The sequence below is a fragment of the Loxodonta africana genome, chromosome 3, assembly GCF_030014295.1.
Source record: "Loxodonta africana isolate mLoxAfr1 chromosome 3, mLoxAfr1.hap2, whole genome shotgun sequence".
NCBI lineage: Eukaryota > Metazoa > Chordata > Mammalia > Proboscidea > Elephantidae > Loxodonta > Loxodonta africana.
Genome location: NC_087344.1, coordinates 12,258,423 through 12,278,171, shown reverse-complemented (window position 1 = coordinate 12,278,171; position 19,749 = coordinate 12,258,423). Strand labels below are relative to the sequence as shown.

At 53.3% G+C, this 19,749-nt stretch overlaps 2 protein-coding genes and 1 long non-coding RNA gene across 5 annotated transcripts in view; 2 read left to right on the top strand and 1 right to left on the bottom strand.

Annotated features, from left to right (window-relative positions):
- The window catches only part of FBN3 (fibrillin 3), an 83,511-nt gene extending 81,783 nt beyond the window's left edge, over positions 1-1,728 (top strand). The window contains exon 63 of the mRNA XM_064280505.1: positions 100-1,728. Within this exon, the coding sequence (XP_064136575.1) occupies positions 100-438 (339 nt within the window). The 3' untranslated portion in view covers positions 439-1,728. The remainder of the gene's footprint in view (positions 1-99) is intronic.
- Positions 1,729-4,053: 2,325 nt separating this feature from the next.
- Positions 4,054-7,734, bottom strand: CCL25 (C-C motif chemokine ligand 25). Its single transcript, XM_003421313.3, has 4 exons — positions 7,250-7,734; positions 4,924-5,041; positions 4,692-4,828; positions 4,054-4,370 (listed from the first exon to the last, which is right to left on the bottom strand). The coding sequence occupies exons 1-4, from the start codon at positions 7,506-7,508 to the stop codon at positions 4,120-4,122; spliced, it is 765 nt and encodes a 254-aa protein (XP_003421361.2). The 5' UTR covers positions 7,509-7,734; the 3' UTR covers positions 4,054-4,119.
- Positions 7,735-9,416: 1,682 nt separating this feature from the next.
- Positions 9,417-18,263, top strand: LOC135230604 (uncharacterized). 3 transcript variants are annotated; one of them, XR_010321211.1, is made up of 5 exons: positions 9,417-11,828; positions 12,625-12,684; positions 12,881-12,957; positions 13,252-13,372; positions 17,339-18,263. It is a non-coding gene; the product is annotated as an uncharacterized LOC135230604 (long non-coding RNA). The 3 variants fall into 3 exon arrangements; XR_010321209.1 differs by having other exon boundaries at positions 12,625-12,957; XR_010321210.1 differs by having other exon boundaries at positions 9,420-12,684.
- Positions 18,264-19,749: the final 1,486 nt, after the last annotated feature.

Sequence of the window (19,749 nt, the reverse complement as noted above, 5' to 3'; positions counted from 1 at the left end):
TTCCAACTTTTTGGTTACCAGTTAAGCGTGTTCACCGTTTGTATCCACTGCATCCCACTTTTCCAGGTCTCTGACCAGCCACTTGATCTGTCTCCCCAGATGAGCCTAGCCAGCCTGGACTCGGAGGCCCCACTGGCCTTGGTCCTGAACCTCTCGCGCCTGGGCCTGGTTGAGCACATTGTGGAGCTGCGGCCAGCGCTGGAACTTCCCAGGGGCCAGGTCCGCTATGTCATTGCCAGGGGCAACGAGCAGGGCTTCTTCCATATGCATCATCTCCAGGGCCTTAGTGCTCTGCGGCTGGGCCATCGGAGACCAGCACCTGGAACCTACTGGCTGGAGGTGGTGAGCGTGGCGGGGCCCAGGGGCACCAGGCCCAAGGGGTGGCCAGGGCCAGGGGGCCGTGCTTTGCGGCTGAAGGTACAGCTGCAGCTGCTCTAGGTGGGAGGAACCCACACCTCCTGCCTGGTCCCAGGCCCCTCTCCAGCCACCACGTGGGCACTGCCCAAGCTGCCTCTTTCCATGCGGGTCTCGGGGAGACACTTCTCATCACAGACCCTGGGTATGAGCCTTGCCTAGATGGGCCCCATGCTGTGGCCCTCTCCAGGGCTGAGACCTTCTGGCACTGGGAGGGATTGATCGCCAGCCACTGGGGCTGACCTGATCGGACCCCAGAACTCAGGAGGAGCTAGACTGTACGACCTCAGGCGAGCCCAGCCTCTGCCCAGCCCTCTGCATCAGCCCAGGGGACCCCAGCCCCCCATCTTTCCTGGAAATTGCTGGAAGACGGCCTGCACCCTGCAGCCCAACAAACACGCTCGACAACCAGGGCCCAGAGGGCCCTCTGTTCCCTATATCCCGGACAGGCTCAGTTTCAACTTCTGCACTGAACTATGGCTCACCCCAGTGGGCCAGCCAACAAGGGAGGGTGACTGGGAAGAGCAGGACACTTCCTTAGAAGCAGAAAGGCCTACAGGACCCTGACCAGTATAGGGGACACACATTGCACCCTGATTTGACCCCGGGGGAGGCTGGGCTGGGGTTCTAAGGATAATTTTATATCAGAAGAAAAGACAACAATAAAGTTATTTTGGGTTAAATCTGTGTCCTGGCAAGTGCTCGAAGTGTGTTGGTGATGTCCTTGGGCTGGCCAGGCATGGGAGAGCTGAGGCCCCAGTTGAGTCACTCGCAGCCCCTGAAGGGCCAAAGGTTCGGGAAGGGAGGAACTTCAACCCAGGGCTCCAAGGAGGAAGCTTGCAGGTGAGAGGAGGAGGAAGACATCTGCCACCTGGGGGTGGGGGAGAGTGAGTTCTGGCGACTTGTGAGTTGGGCACATGGCCAGAGCAGGCTGTGAGCAGTGACCACAGGGCCCCTCCTGGCTTCACTAATAATGATGATGGCTGCTGCTCCCTGACCACGGGGCATGTACCAGGCATCGTTCTGAGTGTTTCACAATTACTGAGTTTTTTGACCCTCATTACATCCCCACAGGAAACCCTGGTGACATAGTGGTTAAGTGCTATGGCTGCTAACCAAAGGGTCAGCAGTTTGAATCTGCCGGGCACTCCTTGGAAACTATGGGGCAGTTCTCTGCCCTGTAGGGTCACTATGAGTCGGAATCAACTCGACGGCACTGGGTTTGGTTTTGTTGCTTATATTCCCAACAGGAATGCTTCTGGGTGTTGCAAATAGCACTCAACTGCTAACCAAAAGGTTGGCGGCTCAAACCCACCCAGAGGCACCTCGAAAGAAAGGCCTGGCGATCTACTTCCGAAAAATCAGCCATCGAAAACCCTATGGAACGCAGTTCTACTATGACACACATGGGGATGCCATAAGTCAGAGCGAACGGCAACTGGCACATGCCATGAGTCAGTGGTGGTTCAGTGGTAGAATTCTCACCTTCCATGTAGGACACCCGGGTTCCATTTTTGGCCAATGCGCTTCCTGCGCAGCCGTCACCTGTCTGTCAGTGGAGGCTTGCATGTTGCTAGGATGCTGAACGGGTTTCAGTAGAGCTTCCGGACTAGGAAGAAAGACCTGGTAATTGACTTCCGAAAATCAGCCAATGAAAACCTTATGGAGCACAGTAGTCAGATCCCCAACTGATCGTGAGGATGGTGTAGGACCAGGCAGCATTTTGTTCCATTGTCCCCATGGGGTCGCCACGAGTCAGGTCTGACTTGACAGCAGCTAACAACACACCTCCATAAAGTAGATGCTGTTATCCCCATTTTACAGATGGGAAAACTGAGTCTTTAGAGAGGTTAAGACAATTGCTCAAGGTCAGTCTAGCTGGTAGAGCAGGGTCTGTGGCTCAACCACCATACCATCCCCCCCGACTCCAGTTTGGACCAGATCTCACAAGCATCCTCCTGCATGGTCCCCAGCTCCGTGGCCAAGATGCTCATCCTCCTAACAGCTAACACTCGAGAAGTGTGTACTGTGTGCTGTGCACGGCACAGATGGTAACACACTCCGTCTCCACAGAGCCCCTGTGAGGCAGGTGTTAACCGTCATTGCTCCCATTTTACAGGAGGGAAAACTGAGGCTTAGAGAGTTGATGGAATCTGCCCGTGTAGTGTGTGGTGGTGCTTGAATGTGACCCAGGCTTTTCTGAGTCTGCACTCTGGCCCCGAACTGTCCCTCGTCCTATAGAGGTGGTGCATTTGGTTTTTTGTTGTCTTTCCCCCCCTCTTTTTCAGAGTAAAAATGTATATAACAAAACATTTGCCAATTCAACCATTTTTAAAAATGTCCAGTTCAGTCACGTTGGTTTCCTTCATCATGTTGTACAGGCATCACCACCATCCTTTTCCAAATTATTCCACCACCATTAACAGAAACTCAGTGTCCCCAAAGCAATGACTCCCCCCTCCCCTCCCACCCACCATTGGTTATGCGAATAAGCCTTGGTCTCCATAAAACCAAAAACTCAACCTGTTGCCGTTAAGCCGACTCCAACTTATGGTGACCCCATGTGTGAGAGAGTAGAACTACTTCATAGGGTTTTCTTGGCTGTGATATTTATGGAAGCAGATTGCCAGGTCTTTCCTCAGAAGTACCCCTGAGCAGGTTCGAATCACAGACCTTTAGGTTAGCCGAGCCCAAACCATTTGCACTATACATTTTCCTATTTCATATAAGTGGGATCATACAGTATTCGTTCATTGCATTTGGCTTTCATCCAGAACACTCTCTGTTGGGGAAGCTGAGGTGTGTGAGGATGGGGGGGTTGCAAGTTTGGGTGAATGACTCTCCCAGAGGACCTACCTCAACCCACAGAGTGGTCTCTTGGGTCTGGCCACAGGGCTCTGTTCTTGGCCCAATCCTGGCCAACCTTCCTATCAGTAGGTCTGGGCAGCCTCTCAGAGCTGGGAAGGCCATTCCCTGGCCTCAGCACGGCCCTGGGATGGAGGCAGAGCAGCTCACTCCCATTTTACAGACAAGGAAAGAGACACCCAGGGAACAAGTGGCACCCCCACCAAAGATTTATTTAAAAACTCAAGCAAATGGGAAGTATTTCAGTTATCGGCAGGGCGGCTTCAGGTCCAACTGTATCCTGGGGTTCAAAAAGTGTTGCTTCAGTTCTTATCTATTTCTGGAAAAGCACATCCTGGGAGGGAGTCCTTGGACCGACCAGAGCTTTGCAACAGTCCAGAGGGACACAGGCAGACGCGACCCTGGGTTGGTGGCAGACGCTGGTGGTAGGAGATCCATCCTTAAGATTTTTCTCTGCAAGACCCACTCCCCAGGGGTGACTCTGGTCCCTGGAGCAGGCAAGGAAGGGTCTTGAAACAAGGCCAGGTCCCTCCTTCCAGCCGCCCAAGGAGCAGGAGGTGGTGGGGCGGAGGGGAGTGGACTGGCATACTGCAGGGGGCTGAGGTCTGGCCTGAAGGACTCAGAGGGCTGGGGCAGCTGGGGCCACAGGGTGATGGTGGAGAAAGATCCAGCCCCTCTTGTGTGGCTGATCCTGGAGATGTGTGGGATCATGGTCCTGCGGGAGAGATCAGAGAAGCTGGGGACCAGAGTGGAATCAAGAACCCACCTGGCGTTTCATGTCAGCCCTTTCCTAAGCCCCTCCTGGTTGGGCACCTGGGTCAGGGTGGTGGATGCCCATACTTAGGACCCCAGTGCCCAGGCCTCCTTGGTCCTACGGGTGAATTCCTCACCCAGCCTGGGGTGAACATAAGCCCTCATCCCCCAGCAGAGGTGATAGGTGCAGAGAGGGGCACACGGGCAAGGGTCCTTGCCTAGATTAGTCGCTGTCAGCAAGGAGGGGTTCCTCTTGCTGCTTTTGCTGGGGTCACTAAGCTTGGAGACCAGGAGCTTGGAGGTTTCGGGTCTCAACTTCTTCACCTCAGAGTGAGAAACTGTCCAAGAGACGGAGACAGAAATAAACAAGAGTTCTAGCAACACCCTTTAAGCCCCTGGATCCAGCTGGACCTGAAGTCACTTTGCCAACCGATCTGACAATACTAATGAATTTACCATTTGCTTAAGTTTCCAACTCTGACAACTGCAAGTGTCCTGGCTGAAAGAGCTGAACAATTACTTGGTCACTCAGTCCCCCACTCACCAGCAACTGGCCCTCTTTGGGGAGGGGAGAGTGGACAGCATGCTGTGCTCTGATTCCCTCCATTGGGCTAAGAAGCACAGGGGCCCGTGGCCAGGGAGACTGGGGTCTCACACACCTCTGCGGGTTTTCAGGGGGCCCTTGTGGATCTTGGGGAGGGCCTTGTTCCGGGCGTCCAGGAGCTTCATGCCATTCTGCACCCACCTGTCCTGTGGGTTCCCACATACCTTCCTGTTTCTCCGGGGGAAGAAGAAACTGTGGCGGGTGGGGAGGGGAGTCCAGGTTAGCGATGTAAGGGGGATGCCAAGTGGTGTGTGAGCCCCCCGCCCAGCCTTCACAGCCCCACTCACATCACGGCAGGCAGGTTGCAGCTCCCGCTCACCTCCTGGCGCAGGTAACCCTGGGCACGTTGGACAATAGCCCGCCCGGCATGGCGGTGGTAAGCCAGGCAGCAGTCCTCAAAGGCGCCTGCAACCATACCGCCGCACCTCTTTTCATGTCTGCACATGCAGATGTGGCTGTGTGTGCCACCCACACGCAAGGCCACACACAGGTGCACCCTGGTTCAGGCACATACCAATACCCTCCCAGGCCCAGCAGAAGCAGAGTGGAAGCCCCAGCAATAAGGAAACCACCAGCTCACCCTTGGCCCTTGATTATCAGAACAGCTAGAAGGTTGGAGAGGCCCTTGGGCCCCGGATGGGAACAGCACAGTGTCACCAGAGGAACAGGAGACCGAGGCCACTTAAGCTCCCTCTCCAGGGCAGAGGGCAGTGGACGGCAGGTGCAGCACCCTGAGATGGGACCACGTGGCCCCACCTTGTTGTTGTTGTTGACGGCCCTTGAGTCTATTCCAACTCATGGAGACCCCCCCCCCCATGTGTTACAGAGCAGAACTGCTCCATAAGATTTTCTTGGCTATAATCTTTACAGAAGCAGGTTGCCAGGCCTTTCTTCCATGGCATGGTTGGGTGGATCTGAACTGTCAACAAACCATTTGCACCACCCAGGGACCTCTGAAAATCTCCCAGCCTGTGCCAAGTGTCTAGACAAACAGAAGAGCTGGACACAGTGCTGCCTTCGGAAGTGCCGGGACTTATGGGGAGACAGGGAAGTGGATTGCTACTGTGTGGGGCAAAACAGAGGCAGAAGCCAAGACAAGCTCCTCGGCCTGGCCTTCGAGGTCCTCTGCAACCTGCCCCTCCGCCAAACCCTCACCTCCAGGGCCACTTCTGATTTGGGACAGCCCAGCAGGAGGTGGTCAAGTACCTGAGGGATGAGGCCCCGTGCATCTCCCAGCCTTGGCCCTGGAGGGCAAAGGAGTTGTGGGGTCCGCTGGCCCCTGGGCTTCAGTGCCAGGTGGGCAGTCCAGGGTCTAGAGCTGCCCTTCCCCAAGATCAAAGGGCCAGGGCTGGGCCCTGTTCCTGGAAGCGACCTCTGATAGCAGGAAGATGGATACACAGCCCGCCCCCCTCCTGGGCAAAGGCTACATGCTCCTGGAGGCAGGGCTTGGGGCTCTCAGACCCAGCCAAGGGGCAGGTGGGGAAGCAGGTGGGACCCCAGGCCCCGGTCCTGGCCAGGGGTCCTGTGCTGACAGTTGCTGGGACTCAGTGACCTCCCCGGGCCCACAGATATGGAGGACACAGTGGTGGCTCCTGCTCACCCAAGTCTTGAGTCCCTGCTGCTTCAGAATGAGCTCTTCATGCAGGGAGATGTGGCAGTGGAAATCATCATAGTAATAGTAACAGTTATCATTGTTGTTGCCCAGTCCCGAGCAAAGAATTTTACAGACAGTTATGGATTGAATTATGTCCCCCAAAACATGTGTTGTAAATCCCAACCTCTATACCTGTGGTTATAATCCTGTTTGGGAATGGGCTGTCTTTGTTACTTTAGTGAGGCAGAATTTGTGTAGGGTGTCTTGAGTCAATCTCTTTTGAGATACAAGAGAGATTAAACAAGAGGAGAGATGGGGTAAGAAGATGCCAGGACACATGCAGATCTCCAAGGAACCAGGAAGGAGAAGCTGAAAAGACAAGGACTTTCTTCCAGAGCCGATGGAGAGAGAAAGCCTTCCGCTAGAGCCGGTGCTCTGAATTTGGACTTATAACCTCCTCAACTGTGAGGAAGTAAATTTCTATTTGTTAAGCCATCTACTTGTGGTATTTCTGTTATGGCAGCATTAGATGACTAAGACAAGCACCAGCTCATTAGATCCTCACTGGGAATTAGGATTTCTCATTTTGCAGACTAGGAAACTGAGGTTTATAGAGGTGGCATAGCAACGCTAGGCGGGACTACACAGGCGGCTGGGAGAAAGCCGGGATTGCAATCCATCTAGCTGCTTTCCAGAGCTCTGGTCTCTAATCCCAGCCCTGGTTCTGCAGGGTGAGACATGGCAATGTGTCCCCGGAGGTAAGGGGTTGATGCACAGCTGGGGGCCACCCTCTGTCCCCACAGTCCCTAGGCCAGCTTGCGTCCTCCCAGGGAGGCCTTGATTCATAGACTTGGAGGCAGCACAGTGCCTCTGGAAGAAGGGACTGGGGACCCTCTGCCCCTCCAGGTTCTCCCCTGTTCCCATCCCGCCCGGCAGACCAAGACCAGAATTAAGCTAGCAAAGAATCAGTGGAGGCTGGGGTGAGGGGGTGTGGACAGGGCCAATGATATAGATAGTACCTTGGGCGTGGACAGCAGGGACCCAGACCCCAATGAAGCAGGCCACCAGGCAGGCCAGGAGCCATGGGTTCATGGTGCAGACGGTCCCTTTCCCTGGGCGCCTCGAGGGATTCTGCAGCCACCTGGGGAGTGCAGTGGGTAGATGAGAGCCTGAGGAGGACAGAGGCAAGAACTGGGGCACTGCCATCTCATGCCAGGCCCAGGTGAGCCAGGACGGGGACACGCAAGGCTCAAGAAACCTGCTGCCGCCTTCAGCCATGCTCGGGGATAGACTCACCTGCTGGGCCCCTGGAGCTGGTGCCGCTGCCTGACCTTCTGAGGTGTCTGCTGAGCTCTCCTGGCCCCTGCCGAGCCAGTAAGCTGGGCTTCACCCTTTATAGACGGAGCCCCACCCTGCCACCACCTGCCCTCCTCCTCCTCCCCGCTTTTTCCACCCCCATCCCTCCTCCCCGACCCTTCTCTCTTCTCCCTGTTTCTCTTTCCAGCTCCTCTCTCCAATATCAGGGTGCACCTGGAAGGACAAGACGGTAGAAGCAAAGAGCAGGGCAGAAAAAACTGGCTACCTCAATGAGCTACTAAGACAGGGGACAGGGAGGGGTTCCTTTGGACCCCAGCCAACCAGGCCTGGAAAAGGCTGGCTGCTCCAGGACTCCTTCGCTGGTGCCTCCCCAATCCTAGCCTTCTTGGCCAGCAACCCTGCTTTCTTCCTAAACGGCTCTTGCTCCTCCCCACCCTTTTCCCTGCCCACAGACCTCAGGAGAGGGGTGTCCACTTCCCACTCCAAGCCACCTGGTCCCTGACTTTACTCCATTTTTCTCTCCTTGCAGACAATGGGGTGACTTAGCACTTCCCAGAATAGCCCTGGTTTTGAGAATAGACAAATCGTCAGAAACAGAAAGTAATTGAATGGTTGCCAGGGGTGGTGGTTGTTGGGTGCCATCGAGTTGATTCCCACTGATAGTGACTCCATGCTACAGAGCAGAACTGCCCCATGGGGTTTTCTTGGCTATAATCATTACGGGGGTGAAGAATGTTGAATATACCACGAGCTGCCAGAAGAACGAACAAATCTGTCTTGGAAGAAGTACAGCCTGAATGCTCCTTAGAAGCAAGGATGGCGAGACTAAGTCTCATATACTTTAGACATGTTATCAGGCAGGACCAGTCCCTGAAGGAGGACATCATGCTTGGTAAGGTAGAGCATCAGCGAAAAAGAGGAAGACCTTCAATAAGATGGATTGACACAGTGGCTGCAACAACGGGCTCAAGCATAGCAACGATTGTGAGGATGGCCCAGGACCTGACAGTGTTTCGTGTTGTTGTGCATAGGGTTGCTACCAGTCAGAACCCATCTGAGGGTACCTAACAACAACAATCTTTACGGGAGCAGATGGCCAGGTCTTTCTCCTGTGGAGTCACTGGGTGGTTTCCAACAGCCTTAACCATTGAGCCACCAGGGCTCCTTCCAGGGACAGGGAAATGGAGAGTGACCATCAATGGGTACAGGGTTTCTTGTGGGGGTGATGAAAATCTTCTGCAATTGGTTAGTGGTGATGGTCGCACAGCTCTGCGAATAAAATGACCAGCACAGAACTGCACGCTTTAAATAGGTGAAGTGTACAGCATGTGAGTTATACCTCTAATCAAGCTGTTATTTAAAAAAACAAATCATAAAGAAATGCCCTTGTTTGGAAAGAGAAGCAGGCAGTCCAAGGGACCCTTGAGAAGGCACCTCCGCCTCCGCTAGGCCAGAGCGGCCCACCTGGAACGGGGCGGGGGGGGGGGCGCGGACGTGGGTGTTGCAGAGCGCACACCTGAGCGCTTTTAACTTTTGATTGCCGCATCCTTGGTTACTTCAAATCGCACCCTGCACCGCTTTGTCTTCGCTCCAGCTCCCCTCTCTCGGGCCGGCCACCTGATCAGGGAAGGCGCGGTGGTGTGATCGGGGTTGCCTGGATAGGGCTTCGAGGCGGGGCGGGGTCTGGTGGGTGGGGCTTAGAACCGGGAGCCGTGGCATGTGGGTGTGGCTTAGTGCCGGGGCGGGGCTTACTAGCCCCACTCCGCCCGAGCCTCCGGCCCGCGCCGCGCGTAGGGTCGCCCGCGGTCCCCTGGCTGTGCCTGAGGCCGTGGTCGCCCCGGCACGGGCGCTGCTCCTGGTCCTCAGCCTCTTGCCCCTGGTGGGTGACGCTGGGCCGGGACGCAGCTCCGCTTGGCCGCGAGCGCCGGCTTGGGGACGCAGCGTGGCGGGCCGGGCCAGCCTCCCGGCTGCGGCTCACTGAAGCTGTCTGCCCCAGGCCTGTTACCCTCTCTAGGCGAAGGTCACCGCAGCCTTAACGGGAGGAGGGGACCTGAGCGAGGGGGCCCAGGAGGGACCAGGACGCAGGGTGGACAGGGGGCCTCTCGGGACGTCACAGGGATGTGTGGGCATGGGGACCCAGCTGGGGACTTCCGTGACACGGCGGAAGACGCGGTGCTCAGGTGACGACGCCCTGAACTAAAGCCCGCAATTCTGAAGACCACAGTTGGAGTGTGAGGGCCAGATCTTTTGGTTTCAGGAGCTCAACACGGGGAGGCCGTGGTTGTTGTCGTTATCTGCGGTAGAGTTGATTCCGACTCATGGCGACCCCACGTGTTACCGAGTAGAACTGCCTCCAGTGGTTTTCTTGGCTGTGAGCTTTATGAGCACAGATCACCAGGCCTTTCCTCCACAGAGTTTCTGGGTAGGTTCAAACCGCCAACCTTTTGGATAGCAGCTGAGCACTTAACCTTTGGCTCACCAGGGCTCCTTGTAGGGGAGATGAGGCCTCTTAATTCACACAGCTGCTGGCAGGGTTAGGCTGTCAGCTGGGGACCCTCTTCTGGCATCTAGGAAATGAGCTTAGCTGGGGTGTGGGGAGAATGGAAGAGTCCTTGGTGGTGCAGACATTAAGCACTTGACTACTAACTGAAAAGTTAGAGGTTCAAATCCACCCAGAGGCACCTCAGAAGAAAGGCCCGTGATCTGCTTCTGAAAGTCACAGCCTTGAAAACCCTACAGAGCACAGCTCTACTCTGACCCACATGGGGCTGCAATGGGTCGGAGTCAACTTGATGGCAACAGATTTATTTATTTATTTTTTTGTGGGGACAGAAACCCGTCCTGGTCACTGGTCTCTTACCCAGCAGCCAGCCAAGCTCAGGGACTGACCACTCTGGGGCTGCAGGGTTGGAAGGGCAGTCATAGCCCTTCCTTCTGGGCGGTGGTCAGTGGCTTGGATTTTTACTGTGTTTGCTCATGCCTGACAGTGACAGGCAGTAGGAAGCTCTTGGAGAATCTTCTAGAAGCTCAGCTCTGGGATGCAGTGGAAGCAGCCCTCATGGAGGGCACGTGTCAGTGGGCAGGCACACACACACACACACACACACAGCTCAAGATTGAATGGCGCCAGGGGTAGGTTTTATGAGGGCAAGCCCCTTGCTGTGCTGAGTTCCACAGGGGGGCCCTCCCAGGTTTGCAATGTTGGCCCACTTTCTACAGGAGGAGACTAGTGGTGCAGTGCTTAAAGTGCTTGGTTGCTAACTGAAAGGTGGGCAGTTCGAACCCACCAGCTGCTCTGTAGGAGAAAGATGTGGCAGTCAGCTTCCATAAAGATTACAGCCTTGAAAACCCTATGGGGCAGTTCTTCTTTGTCATTATAGCATTGCTCTGAGTTGAAATCGACTTGATGGTTTCATTTTGGTTTTGACCTTTTGCTTTGGCCAAGGAAACCTGACTTTTCTTAAATACTGCAAAGGAAGAGGGGACAGTCCCCTGCTGGGGGAGGCCCTGAAGCAGAGGCTGGGGGTCATCAGTGGGGCCCAAGGACACGGATGCGAGCTGAAGTGGGGGGCCTCCTGCAGTCGCTTTGTTTATCTGACCCAGTTGCTGCCTGCAGCTCTCCTGAACCTCTGTGCCTCCAGTCCTGGCTTGGACTGTCGGGGGCTGAGGCTCCAGAAGGGTCTGAGAACCGCACCCCAAGTGTCCTAGTTGCCAGCCTGGATTCCTGGTGTGCCCAGCTGCCTCTTGCCCTGGTCCGGGTGCATGGTGGTTGCCAGGCAACTGGAAGGGGAAGGAAAAGGGCTTTCCTGGGGTGCTTGGCAAAGCCTCTGGCCTGACATTCAGGGAACTGACCTAGGGACTGTCACCATGCAGCCAGCCCTTCTGCCTCCGTAGGCTGACCGGCAGCCTCTGGGTTGCCGAATGTGGCTGCAGCGATGGCCTGGGCTTGAGCTATGGGCAGGCAGTTCTGCAGCAACACCTCCTTGGAGGCCCTGGGAGTGCTGGCTGTGACCTCGGCCGCATGCCTCGGGCTTCTGCTATGGCTGGGTGTGTGAGGGCAGGGCTGGCTGGACGGCCCCCTGCTGGACACGGTGAGGGCTTGATGCTGGCCCTGCCGGCCTGGGGCAAAGGTGGCTTGGGGAGGGAGGGTGCTGGGCCTTGAGGAGAGGCTCTCTCTTAACAGCTGCTGGACTCTGCTCAACCCTTCCATGCAGAGCTGTTGAGCCACTTCGTGTGCCAGTCTTGTGCTGGGCCCAGGGGTGACGGGAGTTAAGTGTACAGGTATGTCCCAGCCATCAAAGACACTGTGATGAGGAGCCCCTGGGTGGTGCAAATGGTTAACCACGGGACTATTAACTGAAAGGTTGGCAGTTCAAACCCACCCAGAGGCTCCTTGGAAGTAAGGCCTGGTGATCTGCTTCCGAAAGGTCGCAACCTTTTAAACCCTATGGTGCGCAGTTCTGCTCTGCCCATATGGGATCACCATGAGTCGGAATTACCTGGAGGGCAACTAACAACAACTCTAGTTAAAAGGAGTCCTGGTAATTTCATAGAAGCCAGGTGGGATTAAAAAAAAAAAAAAGATACTGTGGTGTCCTGAATCATCGAACACCTGTTTGAGGCCAAATGACTGGGGACAAAGAGGCAGATCATGCATGTGCCACGCCCCACGTGGGGTTCAAATCTGGGTGGGCCGTGTTCACTGGACGCTGCCATGCTGCCTGATCAGTGTTACAGCAGGAATATGTGTTGGTGAATTTTAAGTGACAGCTTGGCTAGGCTATGGTGCCCAGTTGGTTGGCCAAACACTAGTTGATGTCATGGAGAAGGTACATATGATTGATATCATTTGGCCTTCAGTAAAGCAGATTAGCTTCCGTAATGTAATCTAAGGCTGTTAGCTGCTGTCTAGTTGGCCCCTGACTCATGGCAACCCCACACGCAGTGAAGCAAAACACCGTCCAATCCTGCACCATCCCCACAGCTGGTCCCAGATCAGACTGTTGGGACCCGTGGGGTTTTCATGGGCTGATTTTCAGAAGTAGATCACCAGGCCTTTCTTTCTCATCCATCTTAGTCCGGAAGCTCCACTGAAACCCGTTCAGCCTCCTAGCAACAAGCAAGCCTCCACTGACAGGTGGGTGGTGGCTGCACTTGAGGTGTACTGGCTGGGAATTGAACCTGGGTCCTCCTCATGGAAGGTGAGAATTCTACCACTGAACCACCATTTCCTCATATACCAGTCACCATCAAGTAGACTTCAACTCATAGCGCCCCCATGTGCGTCACAGCAGAACTGTGCACTCTCAGGTTTTCAATGGTTGATTTTTCAGAAGTAGATCACCAGGCCCTTCTTCCGAGGCACCTCTGCATGGACTGGAATCCCTCCAACCTTTCCATTAACAGCTAAGTGCGTTAACTCTTTATACCACCCACGGATTCCAATGTAACATAATATAACGCGATGTCATGATTTTCCATAATGTAATCTAATCAATCAGTTGAAAAGCAAGTTTTCTACCTCCAGACTATAAATATTTTGGCTGAACTCTAAATCTTTCTGTCTGACCTATTGACCTATTGGGGTGAAAGCCTGTAGGAGTCTCCAGCCTGTGGCCTGATTTGGACTTGCCAGTCCCCCAAAATCATGAGCCAGTTCCTTGAAGTAAATCTCTCTTTCATTCTCTCTCTCTCTCTCTCTCAGAAGTACAGCCACAATATTCCTTAGAAGCGAGGATGGCAAGACTTCATCTCACTTTGGACACGTTTTCAGGAGGGAAAGGACCAGTCCCTGGAGAAGGATATCATGCCTGGTAAAGTAGAGAGTAAGTGCAAAAGAGGAAGACCCGCAAGGAGATGGAATGACACAGTGGCTGCAACAGTGGGCTCAAACATAACAATTGTAAGGATTGTGCAGGACTGAGCAGCGTTTTGTTCTGTTATGCATGGGGTTGCTATGAGTCAGAGCCAACTCAATGGCACCTAATGACAACTAACAACACCTGCCTCCACTTTGTGGCTGTTGGGTTTCATGGAACAGATGTACCTCCACCTTCTCCTTTACCTCTGCAAGTTTCTCTAGGGTGGCTGGGACTCCCCTCTGCCCAGCCCTGTTCCTGGCCCCTTCACTCAGTTTCCCCATTCCCCTGACGTTCCTCACGGTTGAGCTGAGCGCCTCCCTTGTTCTGTGTTAATATGATATGCATCCTCGCACTTGACCCTGACAGTGACCCCTTAAGGTAGGTGGTATGAAAACCAAAACCAAACCTGTTGCCGTTGAGTCAGTTCCGACTCGTGGTGAACCCACGTGTTAGAGTAGAACTGAACTCCATAGGGTTTTCTTGGCTGTAATTTTTACGGAAGCAGATTGCCAGGGCTTTCTTCCGTGGTGCCGCTGGTGGTTTGAACTGCCAACCTTTTGGTTAGTAGCCAAGCACAAACCATTTGCACCACTCACTTATCTCCATTTTTGTTGTCAGTTGCCGTTGAGTAGGTGCCAACTCATGCACCCTGTGTACAACGGGACAAAATGTTGCTTGGTCGTATGCTGTCTTCACGATCGTTGGTATGCTCGAGTCCGTGGCTGCAGCCACTGTGTACTTCGAGTGCCTTCTAACCTAGGGGGCTCATCATCCAACACCATATTACACGATGTTTTGTAGTGACCCTGAAGTACAGTGAATTGCTTTTATATGGTCTTTCCCACCATGGTCTTCTGACTACTACAAAATGATTGGGTGGGACTAAGCAAATGAGGTGCTTATGGCCCACCAAGGGGATTGGACAGCTTGCTAATAATGCAAGCCATTGCACCAGGTATTTCGTCTGATTAGAGGAAAAATTTTAACCATAGGAATCTGATAATTCAGGCCTCACTTCAAATGTCACCTTCTCAGAGAGTGCCCCACCTCTCCACTCTGTTACTCCCAGTCATTTCTATGTTTAAATAGTTTCAGAATGAGGTAAGTCTATTTAGGTTGACCTTAACCTTCATCATGTAAATACAACCGAATTGAATTGAATGTGCAGTGCAGTGAATTACTTAATATGGCCCTTCTAGCCATAGTCTTTGTAACTCCTACCAAATGACTGAGTAGGGATTGTGAAAATGAGGTACTTGTGGCCCACCAAGGGTATTGGATAGCTTGCCAAGAATGTAAATAATGTGCATGGAAACCCTGTGGGGGTGGGTCCATGCAAATAAGGTATATGGGACACTAACGAGGGGATTGGTCAGTTTTGCCATCCTACTAGGCTTAAAAGAGAGCCAATCCCAGAGCAGAGAGGGAACCTCACTACCACCAAGAAAGAATAGCCAAGAGTGGAGAGCATCCTTTGGGTCTAGGGTCCCTGCACTGAGAACTTCCGAGACCCAGGAAACAAAGAGAGTTGTAACACTGGAGAGAGTGTGGATGGTGAGAAGCAGCAGCAGAGAAACAGTGGCAGCAGAACCAGGAGACTGGCACGAGAAGATGCAGTGGGCTTCCTGGCCCATGGAGCAAGGTGGTTATGGTGGGGTGCCTCTGGGCACTTGGCAGAAATTCGCTGACCCACAGAGTGAGACAGCTGAGTGCCTTCAGGCAGGAGGCTTGCTGGTGGAGTAGGGTGCCTCTAGGCTCTTATCGGTGGGAGCTAAAGAGCTTTGTAACACTTGCCAGAGCAGGGCAGAGGCTGGGCCAGCCCAAGACGCCCGAGGGGCCTAGGTTCCAGGAGAGGCCTGCCTGTGAGCATGGTCAAGAAGCTCTCCTGACCAAAGAACTGTATGCTGAGTCATTCCTGATCCTGAATTCTCACCTGTTACTTCCCTCATAAATGCCATAACCCTGAGTATTGTCTGTGAGCTCTGGTGGCCATTTCAACAAATTATTGAACCCAGCAGAGGAGTAGAGAGTGCCATGGGAGGGATGGCTGGTGTTGGAATTGGTAAAAAGGTTGGAGGTAGGCGGTATCTATAACCTCCACGTTGTCTGCCTTAGGCTGTTGATGCTGATGGTGATTTTCTCTCCCACCCCTTGTGAGGAAACCCTGGCGGCCTAGTGATTAAGAGCTACAGATGTTAACCATAAAGGTTGGCAGTTTGAATCCACCAGGTGCTCCTTGGAAACTATGGGGCGATTCTACCCTGTCCTGTAAGGTCGCTATGAGTTGGAATCAACTTGACGGCAATGGGTTTGTTTTTTGTTTGTTTACACTCGTGAAGTTAGACTAGGAGGCCTGACACTGCCACCACACCATTTTTACAGACACATACGGTTTTCGTTGGCTGATTTTCAGAAATCGATCACCAGGCCTTTCTTCCTAGTCCATCTTAATCTGGGAGCTCTGCTGAAGTCTGTTCAGCATCATGGCAACACTCAAGCCTCCACTGACAGACAGGTGGTGGCTGCGTACGAGGTGTATTGGCCAGGAATGGACCCCAGGCTTTGTTGTGCAAAGCATTGGTTCTCACCCTGGGTTGATTTTGGCCCCCAGAGGACATTTTTTGGCAAGGTCTGGAGAGAGATTTGGCTGTCACAATTGGCTGGGGTGCTGCTAAACATCCTGTGGTGCACAGGACAGCCCCCCTTGACATCCCACTGAAAATCATCTACCCAGAGGTCAGCAGTGCTTAAAACAAGGCTGCGGATGGCTGCCTTCACACCCTTTTACATTCAGGGAACTTTTTTCCCCCCCTCCACAATTAAAGGTTTCTTACAAAGGATACAAATTACAACCAGCATGGAGAAGAGATGAACAGGGTGAGATCTGGGAGGGTCCCCAACGGGAAGTTTCCATGTTCCAGGGGATGTGTTACCCTCTGGAAGTGCGCCTGAGCTTCATTGTTCAGTGTTTACTGGGGTTTCATTATATGCTGTTGCCGTTGTTAGCTGCCATCAAATTGGCCCCAAACTCATAGTGATCCCACGCACAAGGGAACAGGGACCATTGTGATCCACAGGGTTTTTTGTTTTGTTTTCAGTAATACTCTATTGTGTTTTTGGTGAAAGTTTACGCAGCAAGTTAGGTTTCCATTTGACAGTTTCCGAACAAATTGTTCATTGATATAAGCTGCGTTTTTCACAATGTGTCAACGTTCTCTTTGTGGTCTGGTTGTTCTGTTTCCAGAACTCTAGTTTCCCTGCCCCCTTACGTTCTCATCTTTGCTTTAATTGTCGACCTTTTGGTCCCCTACAGATGGTTTTTTGTAGAGTGTCATTCTGACAAGTAATCTCCTTTATTTTGTGTGCCTCTCTGCCACTTCGCTAAAAGGTGATCTAGGGGGAGTTTTGGTTCAGGGTTTCAAGAGTGTCTCAGGCAGTCCTCTGATCCATAGGGTTTTTACTGGCTGATTTTTGGAAGCAGATTGCCAGGCCTTTCTTCCCTCAGAGGGGCTTTTCTAGAAGATTTCGACTTGGTGGCCTTTGCTCTCTCCCCTTTCTTGGGAGAGAGGAGCTGTTTCTAGTTCCCTGTGACCCCTGGATGCTCTTGAAGTGAAAGCATTTGTGTGGGTTGAACCCTCCTTCCTCAGGAATGTGAAGGCCCCAGCCTGCCGGGTCTCTCAGAGGAAGCAGGGTCTGTGAATGGCAGCATCTCCCCCTTAGCCCCCCGCTGGCTTTAGCAACTATGGCCCCTGGGAAGGTGAGTGAGGCAGCCAGAGTCTTCTGGAAACTTCTTGAGCCAATGCTAGTCACTGGATGGGGGATGGGCTCATGCATTCCCAGGTGCACAGATGGTGGGGGAGGGGACCCTCGGGGAGAAGTGCCCCTGCCCCGCCAGCATCCTCCTTGTCAGCCTGCCTGTTCTCCTTCCAGCTCCTGCAGCTGCCACCTCTGCAGAGCTCAAGTCATGGACACCCCCACTGAGCCGCCACATGTGGGAAGCAAACAGGTTCTCCTGGGGCCCGAGGCGTGTGAGGAGTGTTTGCCTCACCCCCCTGCGAAAGGGACCCCGGTGTGGGCGGTCTGGCCCAGTAGGGCAGGGGCGGAAGTGCAGAGCTGGGTGGGGGTGGGTGCCCACGTGCCTGTCTGCCAGAATGTAATAAACAAACATGTAATAAACAAACGAGGCTTGTGTCTGACTTCAGCTGTCCTTGAGAGAAGGGTTTGGCTGCTTGCCACCAGGCCAGCTAACCTTTGACACCATCTGTGTGCCAGGCCACATGCTGGGTGTGGGGGATCCAAACGTGGAGAAGATGAGGCACCTTTCCTCAAGGGGAGGAAGGGGTCAGTTGATGTGGTCACTTGCCACCCGTGGGGAGAGACAGGCTCACAGTTGCTGACACCTCACTGAGGGCCAGAAGTCCCCGGGTGGTGCAAACGGTTAACGAGGTCAGCTGCTAACCAAAAGGTTGGAAGTTTGAGCCCTCATAGAGGTGCCTCAGAAGAAAGGCCTGGTGATCTACTTCCTAAAGATCAGCCATTGAAAACCCCACCATGGAACACAGTTCTACTCTGACACACATCTCCATCCAGTCAGGGCCTGACAGCCTGCCTTCTGGGGCGGGGGGCACTCAGTAGTGCAGTCTTAACTGACTGCAACGGCCTCGGGTGATCTGCCGATCTGTCCCCGTAAAGATTACAGCCTAGGAGATCCTATGGGGCAGGTCTACTCTCACACAGGGTCGCTGTGAGCAACTCCGCAGCACTCAACAACAGTCACACGGTCAGACTCCAAACCCATTTCCATGCTGGGTAAGTACGGCCTGCAGGGTCCTTCGGACTCACCATCCCTAGGAAGCAAGTGTCAGGGTCCTGGTGGCGTTGGGACGACCTTCACTCTGGCCAACCCTTGCCCACGGACCTCCCCTGACAACTTGCCAGAGCCATCAGTAGGTGCGTTGGCTCTGCTCCCACCTCCTGTGAACTGTCCGTTTCTGATCTTTGCTCCTTTGGCTCTTATCAATTTTCACGTGCTAAATTTTAACAGAGCGAGAACACCTGGCTTAGAGAACACCTGGCTTACCTCAGCAGGTTTCTTTTAATGGTAAGCTTTCTGAGCTCAGCATGTGTGGGGTAGTCCTAGAAATGCTGGCGGGGGGGCGGGGTGGGCAGCTCTTGGATCTATTCGGGGAGGGGGTGGAGGGTTCTGTGATACCACACGGACTCTAGCAGTTGCCAGGGTAAGCAGAGCTCAGTATTCGAAACACAGGTTAAGTCCCTGACTTACAACAAACTACGTTTCCGACCATCGGTTTTTACAAAAAGTGAAAAGATGAGCTCAAGTTTTCTCTAAACTAAATCAGAGGATTCAGTGGCTTGAAAACATGTACCAAGCGCTGATCACGTTGCTAAAGTTGACAGGCAGATTCAGGAAGCAGTGAGATGTTACTTCTAAATATATGAAGAAAAAAAAGAAAAGGACGATACAGACAACTCTCACTAATTTTCTGACTAGAAACACTATCCCCATTCCCAGGGGTCATCCGGATGATCCAGAACCTTCCACAAGTGGAGTTATTACCGCAACTGACAAATGCCAGCATCGTCCAACTCTTCTTCATTGCTGGAGCAAATTTTTATGACTCGTGTATTTCTTAATGTATGTGTGTATTAAAATACTCTAAGTTTATATGTAATGTTTCCAACCCCCAAAGATCGGATTTATAAAAATACTGATAATAAAAGGCAGTAATGATAAAAATTGGAAAAAAAAAAAAGGTATTTGACTTCACATCAGAACCGACTTATGACAATCGTCGGCACAGAGCCCCGCTGTAAGTCGGGGACTACCTGTACCCATCTTTCCCCAGGTGCTTTTGACCCTGACACAGTGGAAGCAGGTTGGGGGACAACTGCCAGTTGTCTTACAACGAAGTTTCCTCTTCTGAGAACCTGGGTCCTATCTCACACTAAGCCAGTTGCTCTCGAGTCACTTCCAACTCACGGTGAGACCCTGTGGTCACACGGTGAGACCCTGTGGTCACATGGTGAGACCCTGTGGTCAGAGTAAAACTGGGCTCCACAGGGTTTTCAGAGGCTGAGCTTTGCGGGGCAGGTTGACAGGACTTTCTTCTGAGGCGCCTCTGGGTGGACTCGAACCCCCAACCTGTCAGTTAGCAGCCAAGTGCGTTTGCCATTTGTACCGCCCCAGGGACTCCCACCTTGCAAGCAGACGCTGGTAAATCCTTGGGCCCGTCCCACTTCCCATGGGTTCCTGGGTGACGAGCGAGGCTGGTGAACTGTCACAACTGCCTGCCTGCCTGCCAATGACTGAAGTCTCCACT